At 51.4% G+C, this 23,537-nt stretch overlaps 1 protein-coding gene across 1 annotated transcript; it reads right to left on the bottom strand.

Annotated features, from left to right (window-relative positions):
• Positions 1–2,725: 2,725 nt before the first annotated feature.
• CTSD (cathepsin D) lies at positions 2,726–18,482 on the bottom strand. The gene is made up of 9 exons (XM_038138710.1): positions 18,128–18,482; positions 17,548–17,704; positions 15,221–15,344; positions 13,498–13,616; positions 9,734–9,933; positions 8,473–8,595; positions 7,193–7,337; positions 6,153–6,251; positions 2,726–5,499 (listed from the first exon to the last, which is right to left on the bottom strand). Exons 1-9 carry the CDS (start codon positions 18,187–18,189, stop codon positions 5,338–5,340), a joined length of 1,191 nt encoding a protein of 396 aa, XP_037994638.1. The 5' UTR covers positions 18,190–18,482; the 3' UTR covers positions 2,726–5,337.
• Between the last annotated feature and the right edge of the window lie 5,055 nt (positions 18,483–23,537).

Below are 23,537 nucleotides of genomic sequence, written 5' to 3'. Positions count from 1 at the left end.
CTTGGACAAACTCAGCTGTGCAGAGCATCCTCCCTGCAGGCTCAGGAGGAACAATGAAACCCCGTGGATGCAGACTGGAGCTATAGGTAAGCCTGCCGTTCATTCGTCTGGGGAAAGTTGTGTGGGTAAGGCTGCTCCTCTTCTTAATGTCGGGCGGGGATGGAGGGTGAGCAGAGAAAAAGGTCAGAGGAGGTTTGGAGCAGGCAAGAGGAGGCAGCAGGGTGGTGTAGGGGAATGAGAGATCAACACACAGTCACATTCCCTGGTATGAATAGGACTGAAAGGTCAGGGAGGTTGAATGGCTGCTTTTCCTCTTCTCCAGGTACCAGGCGCAGAGCACCTTTTGGTTTTGGGTGAGTGATTCATCATCTTCCTCAACGTTAAGTGCGAGTGGTGAGAGGTTTATTACGTGGACCACAGTGGCATATATGCAGCATCACTGGTTCAACAACCATTCATGTGACCCCAGGGAATTGACATAAAAAATGGAAAGAATAAAACCCCTCAGTATTCTACATCATTTTAACCCTCCTCCAATTTTTTGGGCATCTTCAAAGGTCATGCATGCACGCCCTCAACCATATGGTCCAGGACTACTTTCCTTTCAAATAAAAGGTGGGGTGAGTACGAATAACTGCCTGCATTTCTGTGGCATCAAGGCTGGCTTCCCCTTGTGCTAAGCACAGGTCATACAGAACAGAAGGATGCTTTCTGCCCCAAAGCAATTCTCCCGTAATAACGTTAGAGACATGTGGGCTGTAGCATAATCAAGCACTGTAAGACCTGTGAGAAAATCTTCTGTCTCAAATCCTACTCAAACTCTTCAGAACCCATTAGCAGAACCCAAAGAACCAACTCTGCTTTTTTTTTTTTTTTTTTTTCTTTTTTTCTGAAGGACAAAGTCCACAGCCTCCTGAATGCTCCTTTCCTATTACCCCTATAAAATTGCTTAGTGGGTTGCTATGTTCCATAAGCAGTAAGGCAGCCTGAGACTCAGAGGGGTAAATCCAATCTTCCCACTTTCCCTTGATCTGTCTCCTGTTCTCTGAGCTTTCATTCTGCACTCCGCTTCTCTTCCCTCCCAAAGAAACTAAAAATAAATAAATTCAAGAAAGAGCGGAAAAAGGAACAGCCATCAGCCCCCAAAACGATGTGCTTAGTCATTCATGGAGAGTAAAAATAGTTTCCCAAATGAACAAATTGCTGAGCCAACCAGATGAGCAAGTTATCTCCATAAATGAGGGGTCTCATCTTCCCTCTCCTTGGGCAGGAGAAGGAAGCCATTGTGTTAATGGGCTTTTGATAAAGCCCTAAGCAGAACTGGAGAAGGATCTGGTCCATGAAGACAGCCCTGGGGGTCAGTGCCAAGCCCCCTACTACTTAAGGGGACATGCAATGAAAAATTTGATGTTTTTTTGCACCAAGGGAGACGTTTAATGAAGAGTGAAATACCAAATTGTCGTGTGCATGGAGTTCTGTAGAGATGGTACAGTAAACAGAGGGGCTGAATTAAACCTGAGGACTTTCTGGGCAAGATAGTGTGGGGCTGCATTCAGGCTGCTCCTGGGGCAGGGTGCGTGCTTTGTTCCCTGCTGGAAAAGCATGGGTGGGCAATTCTTGGCTTCTCCTGCTCTTGGCCAAGATCAAGGCTGTGATTGTTCCCACTGGGATGTCATGTTCTGTCCACAAGGCATGATTGAAGACTTAGGCAGAATCCCCCCAGCAGAAATAGGGGCCTCATATTCTTGTCAATAAATATTTGGCAGCAGATGACTTGTTCTCCCCTTGGGCTATTGAGAAACAGTGGGCTGCATGATTGGCTTTCAGGATCCAGCCAGCCCTTCTGGGTTAAATCCATCTCTTTAACATAGGGGAACAGCTGATTGGGGAATTTGGGCATCCTGGGGGAACAGAGGCTCAGGACATGCCAGTAGGGAAATCAGCTAAGCTGTGTGCTTAGATCTGTGCTCAGAAGATGGGATGGGACTTGGCTGCATCCATCTTGCTTATGTAGATGATGCTTTTTTCAAAGTAGGGATTAGCTCTTATCTTCCACCTGGCACATGGGGCCTTCATTCCGCTTCAGAGTCTCCAGCTCCCATTCAGCAGAGCTAGGACTAAAAATTACACAGCTAGGCAAGAGGGATGGATTTTTCCTACATTGTTGAAAAAACCCTACACCATGTTCATCACTGGGCTACAGGACTTCCCCAGACTTCCCACCTTAGTTGATTTTAGGCCAAAGTTAGAAACTTAAGTTCCGCTTTGGCTGCTACAGGACCACTCCAAATCCTAAGCAGGAACTTGTTCTAATCCTAAACAGAAGCTTGTTCTAACTGGTCCAAACGATCAGGGGACAGCTTGACTTCCCTGTTACTGGACTACCCTTGGCAATACTCAGCTGGGGAGGTGTGGCCCAGAAGGCTGTAGGCTAGCAGGGACGCTGCGAGTGCCCGCTGCCCCAGTGGTGCTGGGTCAGGCAGGTGGCATTGTCATGTCACCTTGCAGAGGCTGAGTTATGTTTTAATTAATCGAAAAAGACAAATCCAACAGGGTGCTAGCATGTTCCTTATCAGAGAGAAGGGGAGAAGCCCTTCTGAAACACGCAGGAGTCCACACAAGAGGGTAACCAGATGTCTAGGGACAAGAGGTCAGGGAGACCCAGTCTCTGCACACCCACAAAGTCTGGCAACTCAAACTGCAAAAGGAATGACCACTCTCAGAGTTAATGGGGAAAATACTGTATTTTTTTTTTCAATTTTCTATGAAGAGACAATTAATTCTGACAGCAAAATAATTTTTAAAAACCACTCATGATTAGAGATGGGTTTAAAAATGCAAATAACAGAACAGGGGAAGGAGACCTATTCAGGGAAGACTGCAGTGAACTGGTCCTCCAGCCTATCCTACAGTGTGTCACTCGGGGCATCACTCTGGGCCACGCTTCCCCAGGCAGCTGCCTCCTGCCTGCTGACAGACACGGGCCCACCTGGAGTCACTGTGCTGGGACCACACAGGCAGCGGGAGGCAGCGCACGCCCAGCACAGCCACGGCCCAAGGGCTCCGTCTGGGGCTGTGCTGCACATCCCACTTCAATCTGATGCTCAAGATGTTCAAAAGCCACTGCCAGGTCCATGTCAAGCTTCCACCTCACATCAGATCTGTTCAGCAGGTATGCAAGAGGCCAACTCTGCCTTCCCATGCTGAAGAAATCCTGCGTCTGGGAAAGGATGTGGCAGAATTTGGAGGAGCTCGGAGCACTTAACTGGTGTGAAACTGAAGATCTCTGGAGAGGTGCTGAATATTTGCTAATTTTGGAGCAGCTACTGAAGTTTTGTTTTTTTTTTTGTAACATGCTACTGTTCTCTGGCCAGTCTAAAACAGATGTCCTTTGGTGTCCAGATGCAGAGCTCCAGGTGAAGATTATGAGGAGGCAGAAGCAAGCTTTGGGGAGCAGCATTTGTCACATCTGGGGTTGTAGGGGACAATGCATGTATCCCACGTGTGCCTACACCTGTCCCCACTGTCCATGCCAGACCCCTCCAAGGCGAACCATGATTATAATGCCAAACTTATTCCACTGGGAAAAACTGTCTATTCTCTCACTGCCCAAAGACCTTTCTCAAAAAATTTTTTGGCCCCACTGCTACTGCTGGCAGGATTATCAGGAATTTTGGGTAGCCAGGATTTTGCCATCTGTTTAGCCTGGTTTGAGGTCATGGCCGCCACCAATCTTATCTTTTTGCTACTCCAAGCTTTGTTCCTTATCTGCTGCCACTCCCTTAACTTCAGGACCTGATCCAGCACACTGGGAAAATGAAGAGAGTCTTTTACTCCAGCACAGGGGCTGGGATTCTTGGCAGGCTCTCTTCTGCTTTCCAGTACTGCTTAAAACTAATTTTATCATCCTCCCAGCTCCACCAGTGTTTGCCTAGCAGTGCCAGCCCAGCAAGTGGCTCCACATGTGCAGATCCTGACTCTCTGGGAGGATCTGTGTGCACAGCTAAATCAGCTACATCTGAAGCAGGATTGTGCTTCACTCTCTCTGCAACACAGCTGGACACGAACAGACCTCACCAGTGTTAGTGAAGTGGAAAGCAGGTACAGAGGGTGTTAAAGGCAGTTGGATTTTGGGACAGGGCAGCAGGGAAAGTGAATGTAAGTCCAGCAGCTACCATGGCATCCTCCTGCCCAGGAGGTTGCCTGGCTCTGCCAACTGTCTCTTGAGTTTTGGGCAGTTCAAAATGCTGTGAATCATGTTTCCAAAAGCTAACAAACACAGATTTTACCAGTATGATTTCAACTTGTAGATCACTTAGTTGCTTCAGGAAACATTATTCTCAACTCACTGGCTGTGGTTGAAGCTGAGAAGATTTGCTGTTTGGGGAACCTGGGAGAAGGTCACTAAACTCAAGAGAACTTGTGCCACATGACTTTGCTCAGCAGAAGGCTGGACCTTTATGGCCCTGAATTCAAGTAACCTCTGTTATAACCTATCTTGACCCCCTTAATATTCATACTGACTGAAAAGTCCCACTGCCTAGAGCCCCCCCACAAACCCATGTCCCATTATGTCAGGGATGTGGACACCATGCCTCCCAGCTCTCTCACTAATGCCATCACTAAACAAAACACACCACCACAGCCCTTAGGCTCTGAAACTCATCCTCTGGGCACATTACCATGCTTCCCCATCACTGCAGCCCAGGACATGCTCTCCTAGGACCAAACCAGCACAAACTCCTTGAGAAATGACCTACTGGTTACTGCCTCAACCTGCCAAGGAGGGGTCATAAAGACAGATTCTCCCAGGCCATCCACTCCCCACTTCATGAGTGAAAAAGCAAAAAGAACTAATGTGCAGGACAGCCTTCCCTTGTCCCTCTCCCCAGCACAGAAGACCAAACCCAAGAGCTGTAGCACAGCCTCTCTGCACGAACAGACGTGCCAGGGGCTGGCTTCAGCCAGCTGCACCCCCTTCCCCCAGGAAGGACACCAGCGCTGGGAGATGTGAGAGGGCCTTGTTCAGCTCTGAGACTCATTCTCAAAAAGAACTACTGGAAGACCTAGCAGTAAAGCAAGGGACTACTCCAGCTGGAGTTGTCAGCTAGAGACCTCCCAGCACCACTTACTCAGAGTGGAAAAAGTAGCTAGCAGGGCACTAATGACTATTTTCCATGTAATTTTAAATCTAGTTCCACTTCTTTTTTCCTTTTTTTTTTTTTTTTTTTCTCCTTTCCACTCACTGGATTTCCAATACTGGTAACCTTTCTCTACGGCTCCCGTGTGTGTGTGTGTTTAAGTGTGTGTGTGGCAGAGGCAGTGGGGGTCAGCTGTTTAGGCACTTGTGGCAAAGCCGACACGGTTGTTATCACGGTCAAAGGCGGAGTAGTAGGGTCCAATAAAGACATCTCCCAGGATCCAGAGTGGGCCTCCAGGGGGTGGGATATCCAGGCCTGAAAAGCCACTCATGCAGATAGTCTCTCCTTGTGCACCAATCTAGAAAGAAGAGTGAGAGCTTCAATTTAAGCAGGCCATTCCCTTCCCTCAACCTTGCAGGCTTGGCAAGAACACCTGCAAGGCTGCCTTGGCTTCAGCCTCTCCCAGACTGAGATCCACAGATTGCCAAAGTGACTCCCAGCGCACCGCTGCTACGGCTGCAAAGCCAGCTCCCCCTCCCTTAAACACTAAAGCATCAAGCAAAGCTGCACATGGCCATGAACCTCCCAGCCCACACAGCTCTGAACTAGAGCCATTGGTGAAGGTCTGCACAAGATGGCTCTTGCGAGTAGATTCGGATGGCTTAAATGACAGGCTGGTGGCTTCTGCTATAATAAGGCTGGCCTCATGGCACCAGAATGCAGCAGAAAAGAGCTAAATGTTTGTTGGAAGTGATGCAACAGCTTGCCTCCCATTCCTTAACCATCCTGCTATCCCTCATGAGCATTATGCAGGGGCTCTTATTCCTGTGAGACTTTGAGGTTACCTGGATCCATCTGCAGTGCCACTACCCTGACACCCCAGCCTTTCAGATTTTTTCCTGAGCACTAGCTCCAGCACTGCTTTGGCTTCTCTTGTGTTTTGTTGCATGGAAGCAAAAGCCCAGGCCTTGGGAAAGAAGCATAAGGCTGGAAAAATCTGCCTGGACGTACCTTGAGGATATACTGCTCTCCTGTGAGGCTGAAGGACTTCCCTCCTAGTTTCATTGAGATGACAGGCAGCGTTGGCACTTTTTCACAGGGGACCATGTACTGAAATTGCAACAGTGAATGCTTTAGATTGGACCTCCCACACTCTCCCACAGTATTCCTTGAGCACAGTCACATCTTTGCTGTGGTTTTCCCTAAAACCAGCTCAGATCAGACTGCAGAAGCTCGAGCTGGGGTAAGTAGGCTGCTCCCTGCCTACAGCTCCAAGCTGAGGGGCAAGAGGGCTTTATGGATGGGCATGGAGCCAAAGGATGTTGGATTCAGCTTTTGGCTCCACTGAGTCCCAGGGTGCCACAGCTGATGTGGCACGGCTGGGGATTTTTACCAGAGGAGAGGCTGCTGTGGCTCAGTACACAGACAAAGCCAGTTTCATTAACAATGGCAAGTCTAGGGGATGATGGCAGCCTAAGCCAACTGTTGCTGCAGCTTGGGGTCTCTGACACTGCAGAAAAGCCCAACATCTGCTCATGGCTCTGATTTGGGAGGGCTTTCAGAGCAGACAATTTTTTTATACAGGGTCTTTATAATCCATATTCTTCCACAATTTTAGGGAGGGAATAGAGTCTTGTGAGATTAGTTTTGATGGTTGAAAACTTTCATGCAAAGGGTTGCCATTTGCATGAAATATACTTTAATTAAAGTGGCTCTGGACTCATATTAATGCGAATCCTTTGTCTCAGCTGCAACTCAGATCCCTTCTCTTCCAACTTCCAGAGATGGGTGGCAGAGGTGACTCGAAGCTTCCCAAAGTTCATGGGACCTGGGCTTTCTACTGTGAGCATGAGTAAGGTAGTGAATGCTGCTCAGGTTGAAAAGATGAAGGGGTCCCTGCTGTGCCAGTGGCTTTTCCAGGAGCACAGGCTGGGAACAAAGATGAGAAGGAGCAGAAGGCCAGGGTCACAACAAGCATTTGGGTACAAAGTAGGGTGCAAGCATAGGTACTGTGATGGCCATAGACCCCCACATTTTCAGCCCGGCCTCACCTCGCCTTTTATGAGTGGTTTTGCACCAATGGCCTGCTGTATCTTCTTCACTTCTTTGGTGGGGCCAGTGATGAGTGAAGTTCCTGTGTCCACAATGGCCTCACAGCCCCCCTCACACACGCTTGGCCCGTCGGCAACATCCACCCTGGGGAGAGATGCCGAGACATTAAAAAAACCCTTAAAGACCTCCCAGAGAAGGCTGCAGGAAGCAGTACGCAGGCAGGCAAGGGAGGGCTGTAACAGACACCCAGGAAGGACAGATGTTCAAAAACACTGATGCAGCACCAACTGAATGCACAGACCCCCTGGCTCCCTGTTGTCTCCTCGTGACTGAGCAGGTGCCTTGAAGTTCTCCTGCATTTCTGCAGAGAGCCTGGATGCTGCCTGCGTACCTTACCTGATACCTGCACTCCAGAGCTAGTGCCACAGCTAGTGGACATGGAAGAGAGCTAAGGACAATGAATTATGGACTTTTATGGCCTGTGCTACTGCAGGAAAAAAAAGGGTTAAAGGGGTGGTGTGACAGCCATGGGCAAGGGAAGGGTTCCTGTGCAGAGAAAAGGCAAGCCAGGAGCTGCTTGGCTTTCTCACCCGCATTGCATTTCACAGCAGTGCAGGAAGACAAAGCCTTTTAGCCGAGGGTCTGCCATACTTTGCCAACGCTGCAGCTCTGGGAGAAAATGAGAACTGAAACGCCGCGCTGGGGAGGGATGCAATTCCCAGGAAAAGGACACACTCTGATCACAGGGCACTTTTAAGTTCCCATCACGTGGGAGAGCTCAGAATAGACCGTGGGGCTGGCGGCCGTCAGCTCAGCCTGCTCTCCTCCCCTCTGCCTCCAACAATGCGCGCTGATTGCTGCGCCGTGCCCTTCAGTCAAGGGCTGGCTTCCTGAGGCCTCATCCTGCACCTCCGGAGCGGTGTGCAGGACAGCCATGCAGCTCAGGCCTTGCTGAGAGCTAAGCACAACTGGGGCTTAATCTATGGGGCACACTGGCATTCTTCTCCGCTTCACAGGGATGCAGCAGGCATCCTTTCAAAGGTCAAGGGTCAAGCCACGAACAAGAGGAAAGGATTTTGCAGAACATCTCCTTATGGCTTCTGCTTTTTGTCTCCTTCCAGCAACAAACAACCCAGCCCTAGGGTGGGATTTAATCTGCTTTTTTTGGTGTGGATGTGTTACAGGGATGATTCCTTTTCGAGGAGGGTCTCGAAGCCTCAGGCATGTGCTCTCAGCACATGTGACCCCATGCATGTAGTCAGGTGGATGGGGAACTTACGAGTCCATGTGGATCTGCCAGTAGGCCTTGCGTGTCACATTAAACCAGCTGAACTCGCCCTTGTAATACTTGGGGTCGGTCCCTCCGAGGACCATCTCACCGCCAGGGACTCCAGAGGGATCTCTGAAAAACAACAACTGAACCTGTGAACATCAAGGGCAGGGCGAGAACAACCTGCTTCAAGTGCCTCCCAAACACCTGCTGGGGTGCTTGGAGGTGAAGCACAGCATTAACAGTACTGGAGACAGATAACTTATGTCAATATAAGGACAGATACTGTGAGATAGGCTGGGATGGGGAAATGGGGGTATTTTGGCCCAGCCAAAGCACCCTGCAGCTTTTCACCTGGTACTTTCTCATAGAAAGCTGAAGAAACTCATGGCAGGGAAGGAAGATGGCAAAGGGGAACTAAGCACTGACACAGGAACTTCCTAAATCAGCTTGTAAAAAGTGCCTGTGCGGGGCTGGACACAGCTGATGCAGGATTAGGTTATCTGCACTCAACTCTGCCAACCAGCAGCCTTGAAGTGAATCCTCAAGGTTACCATCAGATAAGAGCTCACTGCTGAGCAGATGGGAAGAAATACGGTGGTGGGGGAGGGCTGGTGCTTGAATGGCCAGCAGCAGCCCTCTCTACCCTACCTGCTTTTGGCGTGCTACTTTTTGGGCTGAAGTAGTTCAGAGTTGCTGCTGTGGTGCCAGAAAAGTGATGGGTGTCCTGAGGGAAGCAGCAGTGGGTGGGAAGGTGCTGGCAGCTGCAGAGGAGGATCTCCCAGAGCGGTGAGAGAGCACTGGCCCCCTCATTAGTGATGACTGATGGGGGGCACCTTTGCCGGGGAGGTGACATGGTGGTGACCACATGGCTTATGGATTTTGGCAGCAGACTAGGGCTGTTTACCTCTCTAAAGAGGACTGCACTAATATCAATCTCATGATCACAGCCCTGTTTATTTTAATTTCTCTTTCCTCTGGAAACATCCTCTGTCTATTCATCAGTTAAGAAATCTGGTCACAGATCCACCCAGCTTTTTATCAGTAAAAGAACCGCATTTCTACTTCCCGTCTCCTTACTTCAGAGCAGCAAACATAAGAGATTTTGGCCTGACTACTCCTGCAAGCAGAACTTGCTGTGACTTCCCCAACTGGGAAGTGCTGTCCAGAGTGTAAAACAGCAGATGACAAGAGGTGCTACTGGAAAACCGAGAAAAGCCCACTGGGCTTGCCCTCACAACCAGGGGTGTGCCACCAAACCCAACACTACCTGTTTAGGTAGAAAGAGAACATATTTTTTTCAACCAGCTTCTGTTTCATGACGTTATCGAAGAAAGGCTCGGCGCCCTCCACAGAGATCCTTGGGAATGCCAGGCCCAGGATGCCATCAAACTTGGCAGCGATGAATGTCATTCCTGGCTGCTTCGTGGCCTCCCCAAAGATCTGATCCACAATTTTCAAGTCACCAAGCTGTGGGGAGATGGGGAGGGAAGGGAAAAGCAGATTGTAAAGAAAACTGACTCAGAGGACCTGGATGGTAACAGAACCTTACTGAACACAGGCTGCAGCACGTCCCTCAATGTGTTGCCACGCTCCTGCCTGCTTCCACCACTGCATTTGTAGGCAGCTGCAGAAACCAGATACCCTGGTGCCACTCTTGTCAGGGGAAGAGACTGACTGGCAACTCTGGCTCAGTAGAACCTCCCAGGTCCCTGCAAAGCCCAGCATACTTCCAAGGGCAGGAGAATCCCTTTAGTCTTTTGCAGTGTCCCAGCACTGGCCTTGCTGTTCTGCAGCCCCTCCTCTTTGCACAGAGGACTCATATCAATTTGTGCCTCCTACATCTCCTCCTCTATCACCCACTTCATCATTTCCTCCCAGTCTGAAAAGCTTTTGTGCTGTTTCTTTTATTGTCTTCCCCACTCTGGACATCTTCTAAGTCATCTGTATATTCCACCTCCTTGGGTGCTGCACCCATTCTCAGTTGGGAGCACAAATCCCTCCCACCTCTGCCCACAACCTCTGTGATCTCCTCTACATAAGAAACATCCCTGGGATATTGCTGAATCTCTTGGAAGAGCCACCAGCCTGCAGAGACCTCCCATGAAAGCGGAGAAGACCCAGCCAAGAAAGTGAGGTTGAGCATGAAGCACGAAAATAGCAAGCGGAGTACTGAGAATTCAAAGGTCACCTCCCTTGCCAGCCATGAGAAGGACTGGCATTCCCCACTGGAAAGCTGAAACGCCTTCCAAGGGCAGATCTCCAGAAAAAAAGATGATCTGAGAAAGGAGGATAGCTGTGCTGATGGGGAGCAGGATGCATCTGTTGGCTTCTGGCTCTAGCAGTTCAGGAGGCTTGTGAGCTTCTGGCTGACCACAGGCAATTTTAGCATCCACACTAGGACAATTTCAGCCTCTCAGCCTGCAGCTAGCAGCCCTGTAGTGAGCCAGGCTGGACTGACAAGCTGGCCTCTCCTACCTGATGGCAGATAACGATCCCTGTAAATTACTAATATCCCCCCAGGGTTAGACAGTGCAAGGCTGGGACAGCAGTGCTGCCTTTAATGGTATTGGAGAACTGCCCTAGGAAAGGGCAATCGAGCCTTGCGAAAGCTAAAAGCCACAGGGCAGGATGTGGGGGGAAGCACACGCAGCAACGCATCCGCTCGCCAGCGCCTGCCCCAGTTGTACACTCCAGGTTTACAAAAGCCACCCCTTGGCACCACTGATCCTCAGCGGCTCGGAAAGTTCAATGGAGCTTCTACTTAAAGTAAAATGCAACGGACTGATAACACTGAGTGTCAGGTTTGTTTGAATATTGCTCTGCTTGCACATCCCAAGGGGGAGGCAGATTTCTGTCCAGTCATGGATTCTCAACAGACCCTGCCTGCACTTGGTCCACAGCAGGGCTGAAACCTAAGACCATCTTTAGCAGAGTGCTCCTGCCAGGTCACAGATCCTTTGTCTCTGTCTCTTGGCTGGCTCTTGCCCTGACACTGAGCAACCAAAAATCATGACCAGTGGATGGCCGTGTGGTGGCCACCCTCCAGCACTGTGCAGAGAGGCATCAGCACTCCACAGCTCGCCTGGCCTCCTTGTTAGTGTCCTCAGCCAGCAGTTAAACACCGGATGGCAAAGGCAGACCAAGAGGTGAGGGCCTCTAAGGCACAGCTTGGCACCAGGGCTTGGGATGTAGAGGGCCAAGGGAGAGGCAAGGAAAGTAATCTCCTGTGCAGTGTATCTGCACTGCAGTCATGGGAGAGACACTGTGCCCCATGGCCAGCTAGGTTCCCTCTGCTGTCCTTGAAGGACATCCCAAGGTTGGGCTGCGATATAGAGATGAGATGTTTGAGCAGCAGAGGGCTGGCTGAACCTGCTGCTCTTTGGAGAGCAAGCGGCCCTGCAGAGTGTGGAGCTTCAGGGCATTGCTCCTCCACAGAATGAGAGAGGATGTCTGACATGAGCTCATCACCCTCTCAAAAAACCATTAGGGCTAAGGGACTCTGGACTACCTGCCAACAAGCATTTTTTGGTCAGATGTCAGTGTTACCAGAGGTTGCTGTGGCTGCTTCCACCCACCAGAATGGCTGGAGCCAAGAGGGTCACTCTGAAGGTTATTTCAATGTCTTTCTTTCAAGACTATACCTGACTGGGAGCTTGCCTACAACATGTTGTGCATCTGAGGATGCATCCTTGTGTCCAAACTGAAGGTCCCTGACCCTCAGAGTCACCTCTGCTCCTGCAGGGTTGGGACAAGTGGGACATTGCTTAGCTCCATGCAAGAGGTTTCTCCTGCTTCTGTGCAGACAGTAACCAAATGCTACAAGCTGTGCTGTCTGACAAGAGCCATCCCCACTTCCCAAACAAACTGAGGCACAAAATCCTTCCTCTGAGCTGCTGGGAAGTGGAGAACTAATCAGCAAACAGGCATTAGGGTGACAATTACAAACCAAAAAAGAGAAAAAATGGCAATCTTCTTTCTGACTCATTTTAGCCCTTGCATTAAGCCCACACTTTTTAAGGACAATGAAGTTTGTTGTTTGCCTTACTGCATCTCTGGATGCAGCATAAAGGCAACATCTGATGCTTCCAGGCTAGTCTGAAATCTTGATGCTGTAAGGATGGGCTAAAGAGTGCATATTGCAAGAGTCACACACTTCAAGCTTCTCCTGGATTCTTTCTGATTCAGACAAAATTGGTAAGCCAATACTTTTCAGCTGAACCTAAACAGAAACCTCCAAATCCCCAGATTTATGTGCTTATTCAAAAACTCTTGCTTTGTTTCTCCCCCCCTGGAAAGCAAACATATGCTCTTATCCCTGCCAGGAGAGCAAGTAATCTGAGAGCACATGCACCCCTGACGGTTGGGCAGCTGGCAAACTCTCCCGAGCATCTGTACCTGGGAGGAAGTCATGAAAGGCACTTGTCCTTCACAGGACAGAAAGCTCAGGCTTTGCTTGCTGAAAAGCAAACTGTGAAGCAACCACCACACAGCTAACTCAAGCTGCACACTGAATAACCCCAGGGTGTTACCCAGCCTTTATAAGTATAAGCACCAGTTCGTGACTGAGACCAGGATGGTGCAGTAAAGAGACCTTTTCTGGTCTGTGTTTGGGCAGCTGTCCATGTGGGCATCCACTAATGTGTGGATATTGGCCAAGAACAAGCTGGGCACCACCAGCAGTCTGTGCAGTGGTGTTGGCAAATCTTGGACTGGTAAGTTTTTGGGGTCACCAGGAAAAGGGTTGCAGGGATGGCCAGAGACCATGCTTGCAGGGGCACCATGTGAGCAGTCCCCACTCCCAGCCTGCTGACCTGCAGATTAATACCTTCTCCCTTCTCAGCCTGCCATGGTTATTGCTACCCTAACAGTCATTATTACCATGTCATTTCAAAGGACTTGGAAACACAGCACTGAAGGATGTTCTACACGAGCAGGACACTCAAGAAAGGAGATCCATTGAAATCTAACAGCTCCAAGCACTCTACTGAAAGCAATCTGGGGCAGCACGGGGCAGGGGCAGTCGTGACTCACCGTGACTACGTCTTGGCTGAGGAACCCGGAAAGGCTCCCTGTCCCATAGCGGATGGCAAACTTGGTGCCGTTCTTCACATAGGTGCTGGATTTAGCAGAGTCATACTTGTGGTGCACCACTGCAGTTGGGAAAGGGGATACAAAGGGACACACAGCATTAGTGCTCCTTTAAACCTACAGTTCCCCAAAACCTAACCCCACACCATCCAGTTTATCCAGACAAATGGACACTCAATGATGTGAAGGTGGGCCTGAACCCAGGGTTTGCCAAGCCCAGATTGCTTAGTAAAACATTTCCAGTGTCTGGGGAATTAGGTGGGCAGATCCAATTCAGGCTGTTAAATCCGATTTGGCCACTGGGTATTAAAAGCCTAGAGGTTATGTGGTTGGTGTGGTGTGCTGGTCAGCAGAGCAAAATGTATCGCTCCCCACACCACGGCGGCTTTAAACAGAGTCTGCTCTGGGCAGGAACGTTTTCACCTCGTGGACTTATCTGTTTCTTTTACTAGGAGTAGCTGGAAATTTTTCAATAATTGTTTTTAATACAGAAAGAACTCAAAATATTCCTCTATTTGCAGAGGAGAAGGGCTTTCCCCTAGCCTAAGCTGCTTTTCCCCTTGGCTGGGTTGGGAGCTGTAGGATATCCCTGGTTTTACGGGCAGGCAGATTCCTCCTTCCCAGACTCCTCCCGAGTCACGAGCTGGCCAGCGCAGTCCCATGGCTGGCTGCTGAGTGGTGCAGACAGCAGCTGAGGATGAACCAGCCAAGCCCTGCACAAAGTGACAGAGCTACACAAGCAGTTTCCCAGCTAGGCTGTCTAGGTCCCAGTTTGGATTCCAGTCTGGCAGGAGTTTAAGCTCCTTGTATATTCATAAAATGAGCCCTTTGGTCCCAGCACCTCCCAAGGCAGTGCCTTGAGAAACCATCTCCCTGCTACAAATCAGGAACCCCCTAGGCATAACAAGTCTGAACCTCACCACCCCGTCAGTATCCTAAATCTCATTTCACATATGCAAAGAGAAGGTCTGTGTACAAGAAGTCCAAATTTCCACTCCCAATGACAACTGTGGAATGCCTTTCATGGTTGCATTTGTTGACTCCACAGGTTTCTCCACTTTGCTTAAGCAGCACAACCAGCGGATTTTGAATGGCATTTTGCTGTAGCTGGGTTTGACATCTTCAGCTGTGGAAGTTAATTGCATAGGAATGCCACAGAATAAAAAAAAAACAACCTTGCAGTCCCTAAGACATTCTCATTTCATTGTGCCTACCTGGCTCTCGTTAATTATAACTCCATAAACATGCACACACATGCTCTGTGCAGCAATAAACCAGAAACTAGGACAGTTTGTATCAGATCTGGCAAGAGGCTGACTTAAAAAAAAGTCAGCCTTGCGCAATGGGACAACAGCAGCATTGGTCTATAATTTGGGGAGAAACATCACAGGCGATGATGCTGCTCCCCTGCTGTAGGGCTGAAGCTGTTGGAGAAGATTTGGCCCTGTATAGGGGTTACTTGGAAAAGAAAAAACCCAGGAATGGACTAATGGAGGATGAATGCAGGAAGCTGGGATTGTATTTCCAGCTCTCACCCTAAAAAGCCCATCAGACTCTGGCAACTCCTTTCACGCTGCTGCCTCAGTTTCTCCTCTTGCAATGCAAGGCTCTGTATTTTGCAGGGAAGGAGAAGCTGTTCAGCAGCTTCGGCACCCGTGACACTTACTGCAGGCGATGTCCAGCATGGAACAGTGCACGGATGGCACCCAGAGGTTGGAGGAGCCAGTGTCAAAGATCACGGTGAAATTCTGGGGGGGTGTTCCGATACCGATCACACCAAAATACTGGGCCTGCAAAGCAGAAGAAGGGAGCCATGAGCAGAGGCAGCTGGCTAAAAGCAGGGATTAAAGATCAAAAAATCTCTTAGGGTTGAATAGAGGATCAGCTTCTTATCTAGACATTGCCTTCCTCTTGGTTTTGGCACTAATGGGTTCCCAGCCTTCGTCCTCTGGAAGGGAGGTTCCCCTTCAGCGTTCATTACGGCAGGTGTGAAAAGGATAAATTGAGGACAAGTGGGATGGGTGTGTGCGGGGGAGGACATCTGGGGCACGGAGACAGAGAAGAAGAGAAGGGGGAAGATCTGCAGGCTAGCAAGCAGTTCACTACAAGGATAAGAAAAAATGATGGAAGGAAGCCAAGCAAAACACCTGCGTTATTGAAAAGCTGAAACTGGCAGGGAAGCTGCTTTGCTCATGGGTTTGCAGAGAAGCTGTGGGTTGCAGCGAGCAGCAGCACTGCCCACTGCAGGTGGAGGTACAGCTGCTGGGGGTTTTGGTGCTTGCTGGTCAGCTCTGGGAGTGGGGGGAATAAACAAATGTTCAGTCTCGAGAGGTGGAAGACTGGAGGAGTGGTGGGAGCAACAAGCATGAGCAGCACCACCAGAGATGGATTTAGGCCTCCAGGGTGAAAGACTGGGAGAAGTCCCCATAGCACAGGTATCTGACGGATACACCTTTGCTCTAAGACTACATTTCTGCTGGGACTGGAGGAAACCTGAATGGCTAAGTTGTTGGCAAAGTATTCCTCTCTCCACAGAGGAGAGTATAAATGGAGAATGCTAGGCAGGTGCTACATGGACTCATTTTTCCCCAGTCCTCCCAAACAGGCAGGGAGCTGTGTCCTGCCTGGTGAGCAGCTGGTTCAGGGTTCTGGAGAGAAGGCTGCTAGCAAAGGAAGTCAGCCAGTAGCCTTTCCAAACCCCACGTGTACTTAATTAAGAGGGGGGGAAAGGGGGGAAGGGAAGAAAACAGGATTATCAAAGCTGTTCACCTCCTGTGAGCTTAGTTTGCAAGGCTTGCTCACTAAGTAATTAACAATCCATTGCAACATTGCAATTAGCCATAATGGGGAGGCAGCATTTGCTTCCAGTGGCTCTGTAATTCTTGCTGGGGCTTGAAAATTAACCCCCGGTACAGGGGCTCTATTTCTCACATACATAGACCCATGAAGGATCCCAGGGCAAGAAGAACACGAGGCAGGCTAGTGGGGTTTGTCCCAAGAATTCATTTGGCAGCAAAAGTATTTTCAGCCAGGCTGGGAGGGACCCAGTGGTCCCTTATCTGCCACCACAGGTTGGATTGGTGCCTCTGTGACAAGGGAAAACAGTGCTGCCCTGAGTGGCGGTCTGAGCTGCGGCTGCAAGAGACAGCACCGTGACACAACCGCTCGCCCTGGCTTTCAACACTGCCAACTGAAACACCGGTGGCCCTTCCCAGGACAGGACGGCGCTGGCTGGGGGACAAGAGCTGCTGGAGAAGGGCAGCAGGGGAAACAAATGCTGAATTAATGCCTAAATATCCAGGCCCAGGTTTATTCTGCCAGCTAATGCTCATATCCTACACTGCCCGGTAAGGAACCCTGAAATAGTAAACTCCACACGTGTCTGGCAGCAGGGCAAGGGCAAACTTCATGCCCTTTATCTGGCTTCTCTTTCCACCACCACCCAGGTCGCTTTGCTCCCTAAGTTGCTGACAAGAAAGTGGAGATAAAGGATGGCTTTTCCCAGGGCAGTACAAAAGATGAAGGATAGTGAGAGGAAGGGTCCTGCATCCCCAGGACCATAGTGAGCTAGCATCCTCAAGGAGTGCAGCATGATTTTTATGCCCCTGCCGTGCCAGAAGTAGAGTCCAAGTGGCCAGAAGATACTAGGAAGGATTGTAAGTGAGCAGGCCCCTATTTATGATTGTTAATTAGTGACAAAGGGGAAAGGAAATAGGTCACAAACTGAAATGCTCCTGCTTGGGTGGCAGTGGGTTGTTTGTTGTTGTTATAATTACTAGTATTAGTATTTTTAGTTTGGTAATAATGGGAAGCACCTTTTGGTACCCACTCACTAAGCCACTGAGGTGCATGAATCTGTCCTACAGGATCAACATCCCTCCCTCCTTTGCCTTCTTGGCTGATGGGAGGCTGCCATGTCTCACCCCCCCTGGGATGGGTACCCCTACAAGAGACATTGTGCTGGGGATGGTCTGCAGGGGGGTTGTTACTCACATCCATGTAGTTCTTCAAAATCTCCGGAGTGGGCTTACCCTCCTCGACAAAGCCCAGCTTGTACTTGATGGCCTCGGTGATGGCATTCATATCTGGGATCTCACTGCCCGCCTCTTTCAGGATCCGCCGCATGGAAGGGAACTTGGTCAGGGGGATCCTGTGCGGGGACGGCAGACAAACAAACACCTGTTAAAGGGGTTTGTAGGCCTCCACTCAATAAAGGGGACGCGGCAGTACGAGGTGGGTGAGGTATGGGCTCCTGCCAGCACCCTATGCTAGATCCCCCTCGCCGCGCTGCGTTCAGTGTTTTTCCCAAAGCCAGAGCATAGGGGGAAAGGCCAGGGGGCTGCCAGAGGGTCACCAGGCGTAGGGGAAGCTGGGGCGAGGCCTCTCCATGCGCAGGATGGGGGGGATGTTCCGAACCTTCCCCTCCTTGCTTTGATGGAGGGGGAGCCACCCGCTATGGAGGGCTGTGAGAGGAGCTCGGAGGCCACGGCTGCAGCAGCACCGGGGGTGCTTTTCCCTTGTCTCCCCCAACGCGGGAGGCTCAGCAGCCCCCCGAGGAACCCCCTCCTCTCACCTGATGAGGGCGGCGCAGGACCCGGCCAGGGCGAGCAGCAGGAGGAGGCCGCGGGGGCCCATGGCGGCGATGGCGCTGCTGGCGGCGGTGGCGAGGGGTCAGAGGCTGGAGGTCCCGACGCTGAGAGAGGCCGCGACGCCGCTCCCGCTTTCCGTCCCTGTTTTTGTAGGCAGAGCGGCCCCTCTCCACGGATTTCTGGAGTCAGCTGACGGTCTAAAATTGCAACCAGCGGCGTCACGTGAGGGCGGGCCGGGGCGGGGAGCGGGCGCGGGGCCGGGGGCGCCGCCTCACGGCTCCCCCCGAGCTGACCCCCGGCGCCTCGGGCCGTGACTCAGCCCCCGGGAAAGGGGAATAAACACCGTGAAATCAGTCACGAGATGCCTGCCCGGCCGCGCGTGCCCCGTTCTGGACTGCCTTTGACTTCCTTCTGCTGGGCTGGGTTTTTTTTTTCGTTCTTTCCAGGTTATCTGGCGTTTTTTCTCCCAGGGACCTGGAGACGGGGGACGCGGGACACACACAGCCCCCGGCAGCAGACCCCCCCGTTCCCCGCGGGGCTCGGCTGCTCAAGAACCTCGGCCACCCTGTCACCCGCTGTCACCACGGGGGTTTCACTGTGCACCCCCGCCCAGGGGGTTCCGTGGCAGCCCCCCAGCCCCGTGTTCCTCCCTGGCCCCAGGACACCTCCAGTTTGGGTGACTCATCCCTCCAATCCCTCCGAGCTGGCTGTTTCTGAGGAAGATGGGCATATCCTAGGCCACAGCTTTTTTGGGAAGTGCAGTGGGGGGCCAGGAGGGGATGTCAAGCCGTATCTGCCACCCCTCAAAATGCACTGTGGTGGCTCTGTGCCACCTGCAGCCACCCAGAATGATGCTGGTGCAGGGCAGAGCCCGGGGGGGCACCGGCCACCAGCAGTCCCTGAGGTCTGCCCCTTCCTCAAAATACAGACTGAGCATCGAGGAGACACGGGGTGGGCTCTTCACCACCATCAGAGTGTTGTAACAGGGCTCAGAGGTGTCACGCCACCAACTCAGGAGGCCACAGCTAATCTCTGTCCAGTCTGCCCCGACAGAGCTCCTACAGAGCCACGAGACCTGCTGGAAAAACAATAAAAATTAAATCGGATTTACAGACATTTTCTCTTCCAAGTCATGAGGGCCAGGGAGGCTTGTTTTCTGCTCTGCTTGTGGCTAGTCATGGGGATGGGAAAGTAGCACCCTATGGGATGAGCTGGGCACTGCTGGAGTGGAGGACCTCTAGCTTTGGTTCCTGTCCCTCTCCTGTCACATTTGTGTTTATGCAACTTCTGTAAAATTGCTGGGTCATGTCACTGGCACCTCACTTCCACCATCTCCTTCCCATACTCTGTCCCTAAGCCTCTTCTGTCCTCCCATGGCCTCACACAGGACCCTGCTGCCCTGGGTCTGTGCATGCTAACCCCCCTAACCGTGATTCATCCCAAGTATTTTTAGAGGGCATTTCTGCCCTGGGCTGTATCTTGTCCCACGAGCTCTCCAAATTGCCCCATCTTGGTCAAGCTGACAGGCTTCAGGAAACCTGCCGCTTCCTTGTGGGGCACGGCTGCCATTGGGATGAGGATTTCTGGAGCGATCGCTGGAGGCATTGGCTGAAGCTGGTGGGTCCCGTTATTTTGGCCAGCACCTGCTTCCCTCCTGCCCCTGCGGGTGTGTGGTCAAGCTGAGTGCCACTGACCATGAGTCAGCAAAACCCGTGTCCCTCCCGGCCCCGAGGCACTGCGTGACTCAGCAAAATCCCGTGTGGCTCATTCGGGCAAGGGGCCAAGGCATAGCGGGTCCGCAGCACCGGTAGCCTGACCCCAGAGGCATCGCTGCTGCTGCTGCTGCTGCTGCTGCTGCTGCTGCTGCTGCTGTGGGCTCCAGCTCACGGGTCTCCTCCTCTTGTCCCCCTGAATGCTCATGGGCAGGAGTGGGTCAGACATAAACCAGCCCCACCAGGGCCTCATCCAAGCAAACCCACCCTCACGAAGGGCTCTAAACCCCTCTACAAATGTGCTTTGCAGATAAAAAAGGACAGCCCTGACACCAGGCCCAGGCCTCCCCTACGGCCCTTATAGGCTTTCCTGGAGCCTGTGGCAGAGCAAGTGAAGTAGCAGTCCTCCTCCCTTCTCTTTGAAGTGGCTGTGAAACTGTAGCTGGCCAGAAAACCTGCACCTTGGCCTCCAGGCTGGGGCACCTATGGCAGCTCCTTCTCGAGCGTTTCCAGTCTGGCCAGTCTCTGCTGGAATCCCGTGGCTATGGAGTGGGCTCCAGTGTGCAGGGATGGGCCGGTGAGTACAGCATACTAGTCACGTACCATCACACAGCAAAGTGCTTCAGCAAAGAACTCTGGACCCAGGCTGTGTGTGTTTTTTTTTTACTCCAAGGGATTAGAGGCAAGCTTTGCTGTTATGAATGAGCCTCAGCTTGAGCTTCATGGTAGCAAGGCTTGTGTCTTCATCTGGGACTGCTCTCAAACCAGTGCGAGAGGGTCACTGCTTTTTGAGCTGTTCTAAGTGACTTACGTGTCCCATGTTTCCAATAGTTTATTGGGAAAAAGGGAGAATGGGGCTGTGTCAGGGAATGTTGCAATAGTGATCCTCTCCTGGGTGCTTGCAGGATGGGAAGGGACTAGGGGTCTCATTCCCCAAGTCTTTAATCTGTCTCTGTCCCTTGGCACCAGTAGTTTTGGAGCTGACACTGCAGTGCCTGCATGCTGGGAGGCCAGTGGCTCCAGCAAGGAGACAGGATTTCTGCATTCAGGCTCCCTCAGCGCCTCTGTGGAATGTTTGCCCTGATGTTAAAGCCTTGAGAAGTACAGTGGGTATGTTTAACCAGGAGCTGGGAGCACGTCTGGGTATTTATAGGCTGGGACCGTGAAAGTTGCACCATATTATCTTAAAAAGATAGAGTAGCACGAGCCTGGGCTTAGGGGTTTTTACACACTTTTCCTTGTTTGTGGAGCAAACAGGGAGTGCCATGGCTGAGGTATCTAGAGAACGTGTGAGACACAATGGAGGGATCTATCCCTCCTCACTGCTATTTTTGTCACAGTGGATGAGCCCCTTTCCTTGCTGCTCTGTCCCCCTAGCCCCCTGCATCCCCTGTAGCTCCAAGGGGTGAACCAGCGCATCTTCCCTGCAGCCCCAGCTATGGGTGTGGGGTGACACACCCCTGGGGCCCAGCCATGCTTTCGCAACCCCGGTGCCTGCTTGAGAGGATTCCCAAGGTGGGGTCAAATGACTCAGCTCCAATAGCTCCAGCTCGGAAGAGCACCCCAGCTCTGGGAGATTGGGGTCTCCTCTGCAAGTGACACCCGGCTGTCCCATCTGCCCTTTGCTCCACAGGCAGGAACCTGATGCAGCTTAGTTTATAAACATAGAATCCTTTAGGTTGGAAAAGACCTGCAAGATCATCGAGGCCAACCATTAACCCAGCACTGCCAAGTCCACCACTAAACCATGTCCCTAAGTGCCACATTTGCATGGCTTTTAAATGCCTTCGGCAATGGCGGTTCTACCATTTTCCTGGCCAGTCTGTTCTAATGCCTGATCACCATTTCAGGGAATAATTTTTTCCAATATCCAGTCTGAAGCTCCCCTAGCACAACTTGCAATTTTCTCTCTTCCTGTCATCTGTTACCTGGGAAAACAAGCCCCCACTTCACTGCAGTCCCCTTTCAAGCAGCTGTAGAAAGTGATGAGGTCTCTCCTGAGCCTCCTTTTCTCCAGGCTAAACACCCCCAGCTCCCTCAGCCTCTCCTCATAGGACTTGTGCTCCAGACCTTTCACCAGCTCCACTGCCTTTCTCTGGACATACTTCAGCACCTCAATGACTTTCTTGTAGTGAGGGGCCCAGCACTGGACACAAGACTTGAGGTGCAGCCTCACCAGCACCAGTACAGAGGGATAATCGCTGCCCTAGCCTTGCTGGCCACATTATTTTTGATACAGGCCAGGATGCCACTGGTTTTCTTGGCCACAGGAGCACACTGGCTCATGTTCAGTTTCAAATGCCTTATTTCTGGGAGGCTCTAGCAGGTCTCCCATTTGCAGTTTGGCAGACCTCTGCCAGGGTTGCTGCAGTGGTCTCTTTGTCCTTACACATGGCTTTGTGTTTGCCTTCACCCTTTCCTCAGTGTTTTTCCTCCCAAATTTATTTACCACAGCAAGACCAATGTTGTGAACTGCAATGACCTACAGGGCAAGGAAAGCTTCAGCTCAGAGACACAGATTATTTTTTTGCTCAGCTGTGGGTGGGATTTTTCGAGGGCATCTTCAAATTCAAGAAAATGCATTTCTGGTTTTGAAACTCGTTGCTAAAAGAAAAGAAAACCATTCTCCCGTCTGAGCTGAGCAGAGCCTACGGGTGCACAAGCCTGGGCAAGTCTGGTTTCAAGCAGCCTGCCTCCGCTGGTGCTGGTGCCGGTGTGAAGGTGCTGGATGCAGCTCATTAGTGGAGCCTGATTCACCATCCCTGAGATCCCGAGGGAAGCAGTGGTAACTTTTTCCCGGCATGGTGCCAGGACGTCGCCCACTCCCTACACCGTTTCCTAAAGTGATGTACAATTCGCAAGGTGAGGGTGCGTTTTGCAGTGGCACTGGCACATCCCAAACAACTACACCCTTTTCAGGGTAACGCCCACAAAAGCAAGACTAAAAGGTGGTTTAGTAGCAGCTCTGGGTGGTGGGAAACCTGGGAGCAGAGGAGGGGTTGCACTGAGCGCAACAAGGTGACTCATACAGGCCCTGGCCGTTGTGTCCCAGTGCTGTGGGCACTGGGGAAGATGTCCTTGGCGTCATGGGTGGTGGCAATCCCCAGTCCATTCATGCCGGCTGGCTGGGGCTGGTTTGGAGGCACAGCTGGCCAGCAGCCTGCTGAAACATGTTCTGGCTGCCATCATGGGCTGCAGTGACCATGGGGAAATGCTAAGTGGAGTTGCAAAAGGCCAAGGCTGGTATTTTTTCCTTTGGTGTCCCTCACACTGCAAACCGTGATCCTGCTGGCAGGTGAGGGTGGTTCACTGGTGACTGTGTGACACAACTGGATGTCATAACAGGCAGGAGCCCTGAGCATGGCTCCATCCTCATCAGGATCATTTGCAGCAGCCTTAAAATGTGGAGTGTTTTCATCACGTCTTGCTCTTCCATCTTTTTCCTAGCTGTTTAAAAACAAAACCCAGAAAGGATTTAATAAGTGAAATATATTTACTCTCCTTAAGATTCTGAGCTGCTCTGGTGTCTTCACTAGGGTTTACTTACACACTACCTTGTCTCAGTCGGCTGCTGCCAAGCTTGACATCGCCTGTCCCCGTGTCCCACGCATTTCATGGCCCTGCCCAAATCCTTGCCACCCCCACACCACCTGCCCGCTCCTGACCCTGCTTGGCGTTGGAT

This window comes from Motacilla alba, chromosome 5 (assembly GCF_015832195.1).
Source record: "Motacilla alba alba isolate MOTALB_02 chromosome 5, Motacilla_alba_V1.0_pri, whole genome shotgun sequence".
Taxonomy (NCBI): Eukaryota; Metazoa; Chordata; class Aves; order Passeriformes; family Motacillidae; genus Motacilla; species Motacilla alba.
The sequence above is the reverse complement of the archived record's forward strand: the minus strand, read 5'-3'. Positions and strand labels throughout refer to the sequence as shown.

Coding starts and splice junctions, on each gene's coding strand:
- CTSD (XM_038138710.1), bottom strand. CDS start 18,189: ATGGGCCCCCGCGGCCTCCTCCTGCTGCTCGCCCTGGCCGGGTCCTGC. Junction 13,617..15,220: donor CATGCTGGACATCGCCTGCA/GTAAGTGTCACG, acceptor TCCCAACTGCAG/TGGTGCACCACAAGTATGAC. Junction 9,934..13,497: donor TCAGCCAAGACGTAGTCACG/GTGAGTCACGAC, acceptor ATCTCCCCACAG/CTTGGTGACTTGAAAATTGT.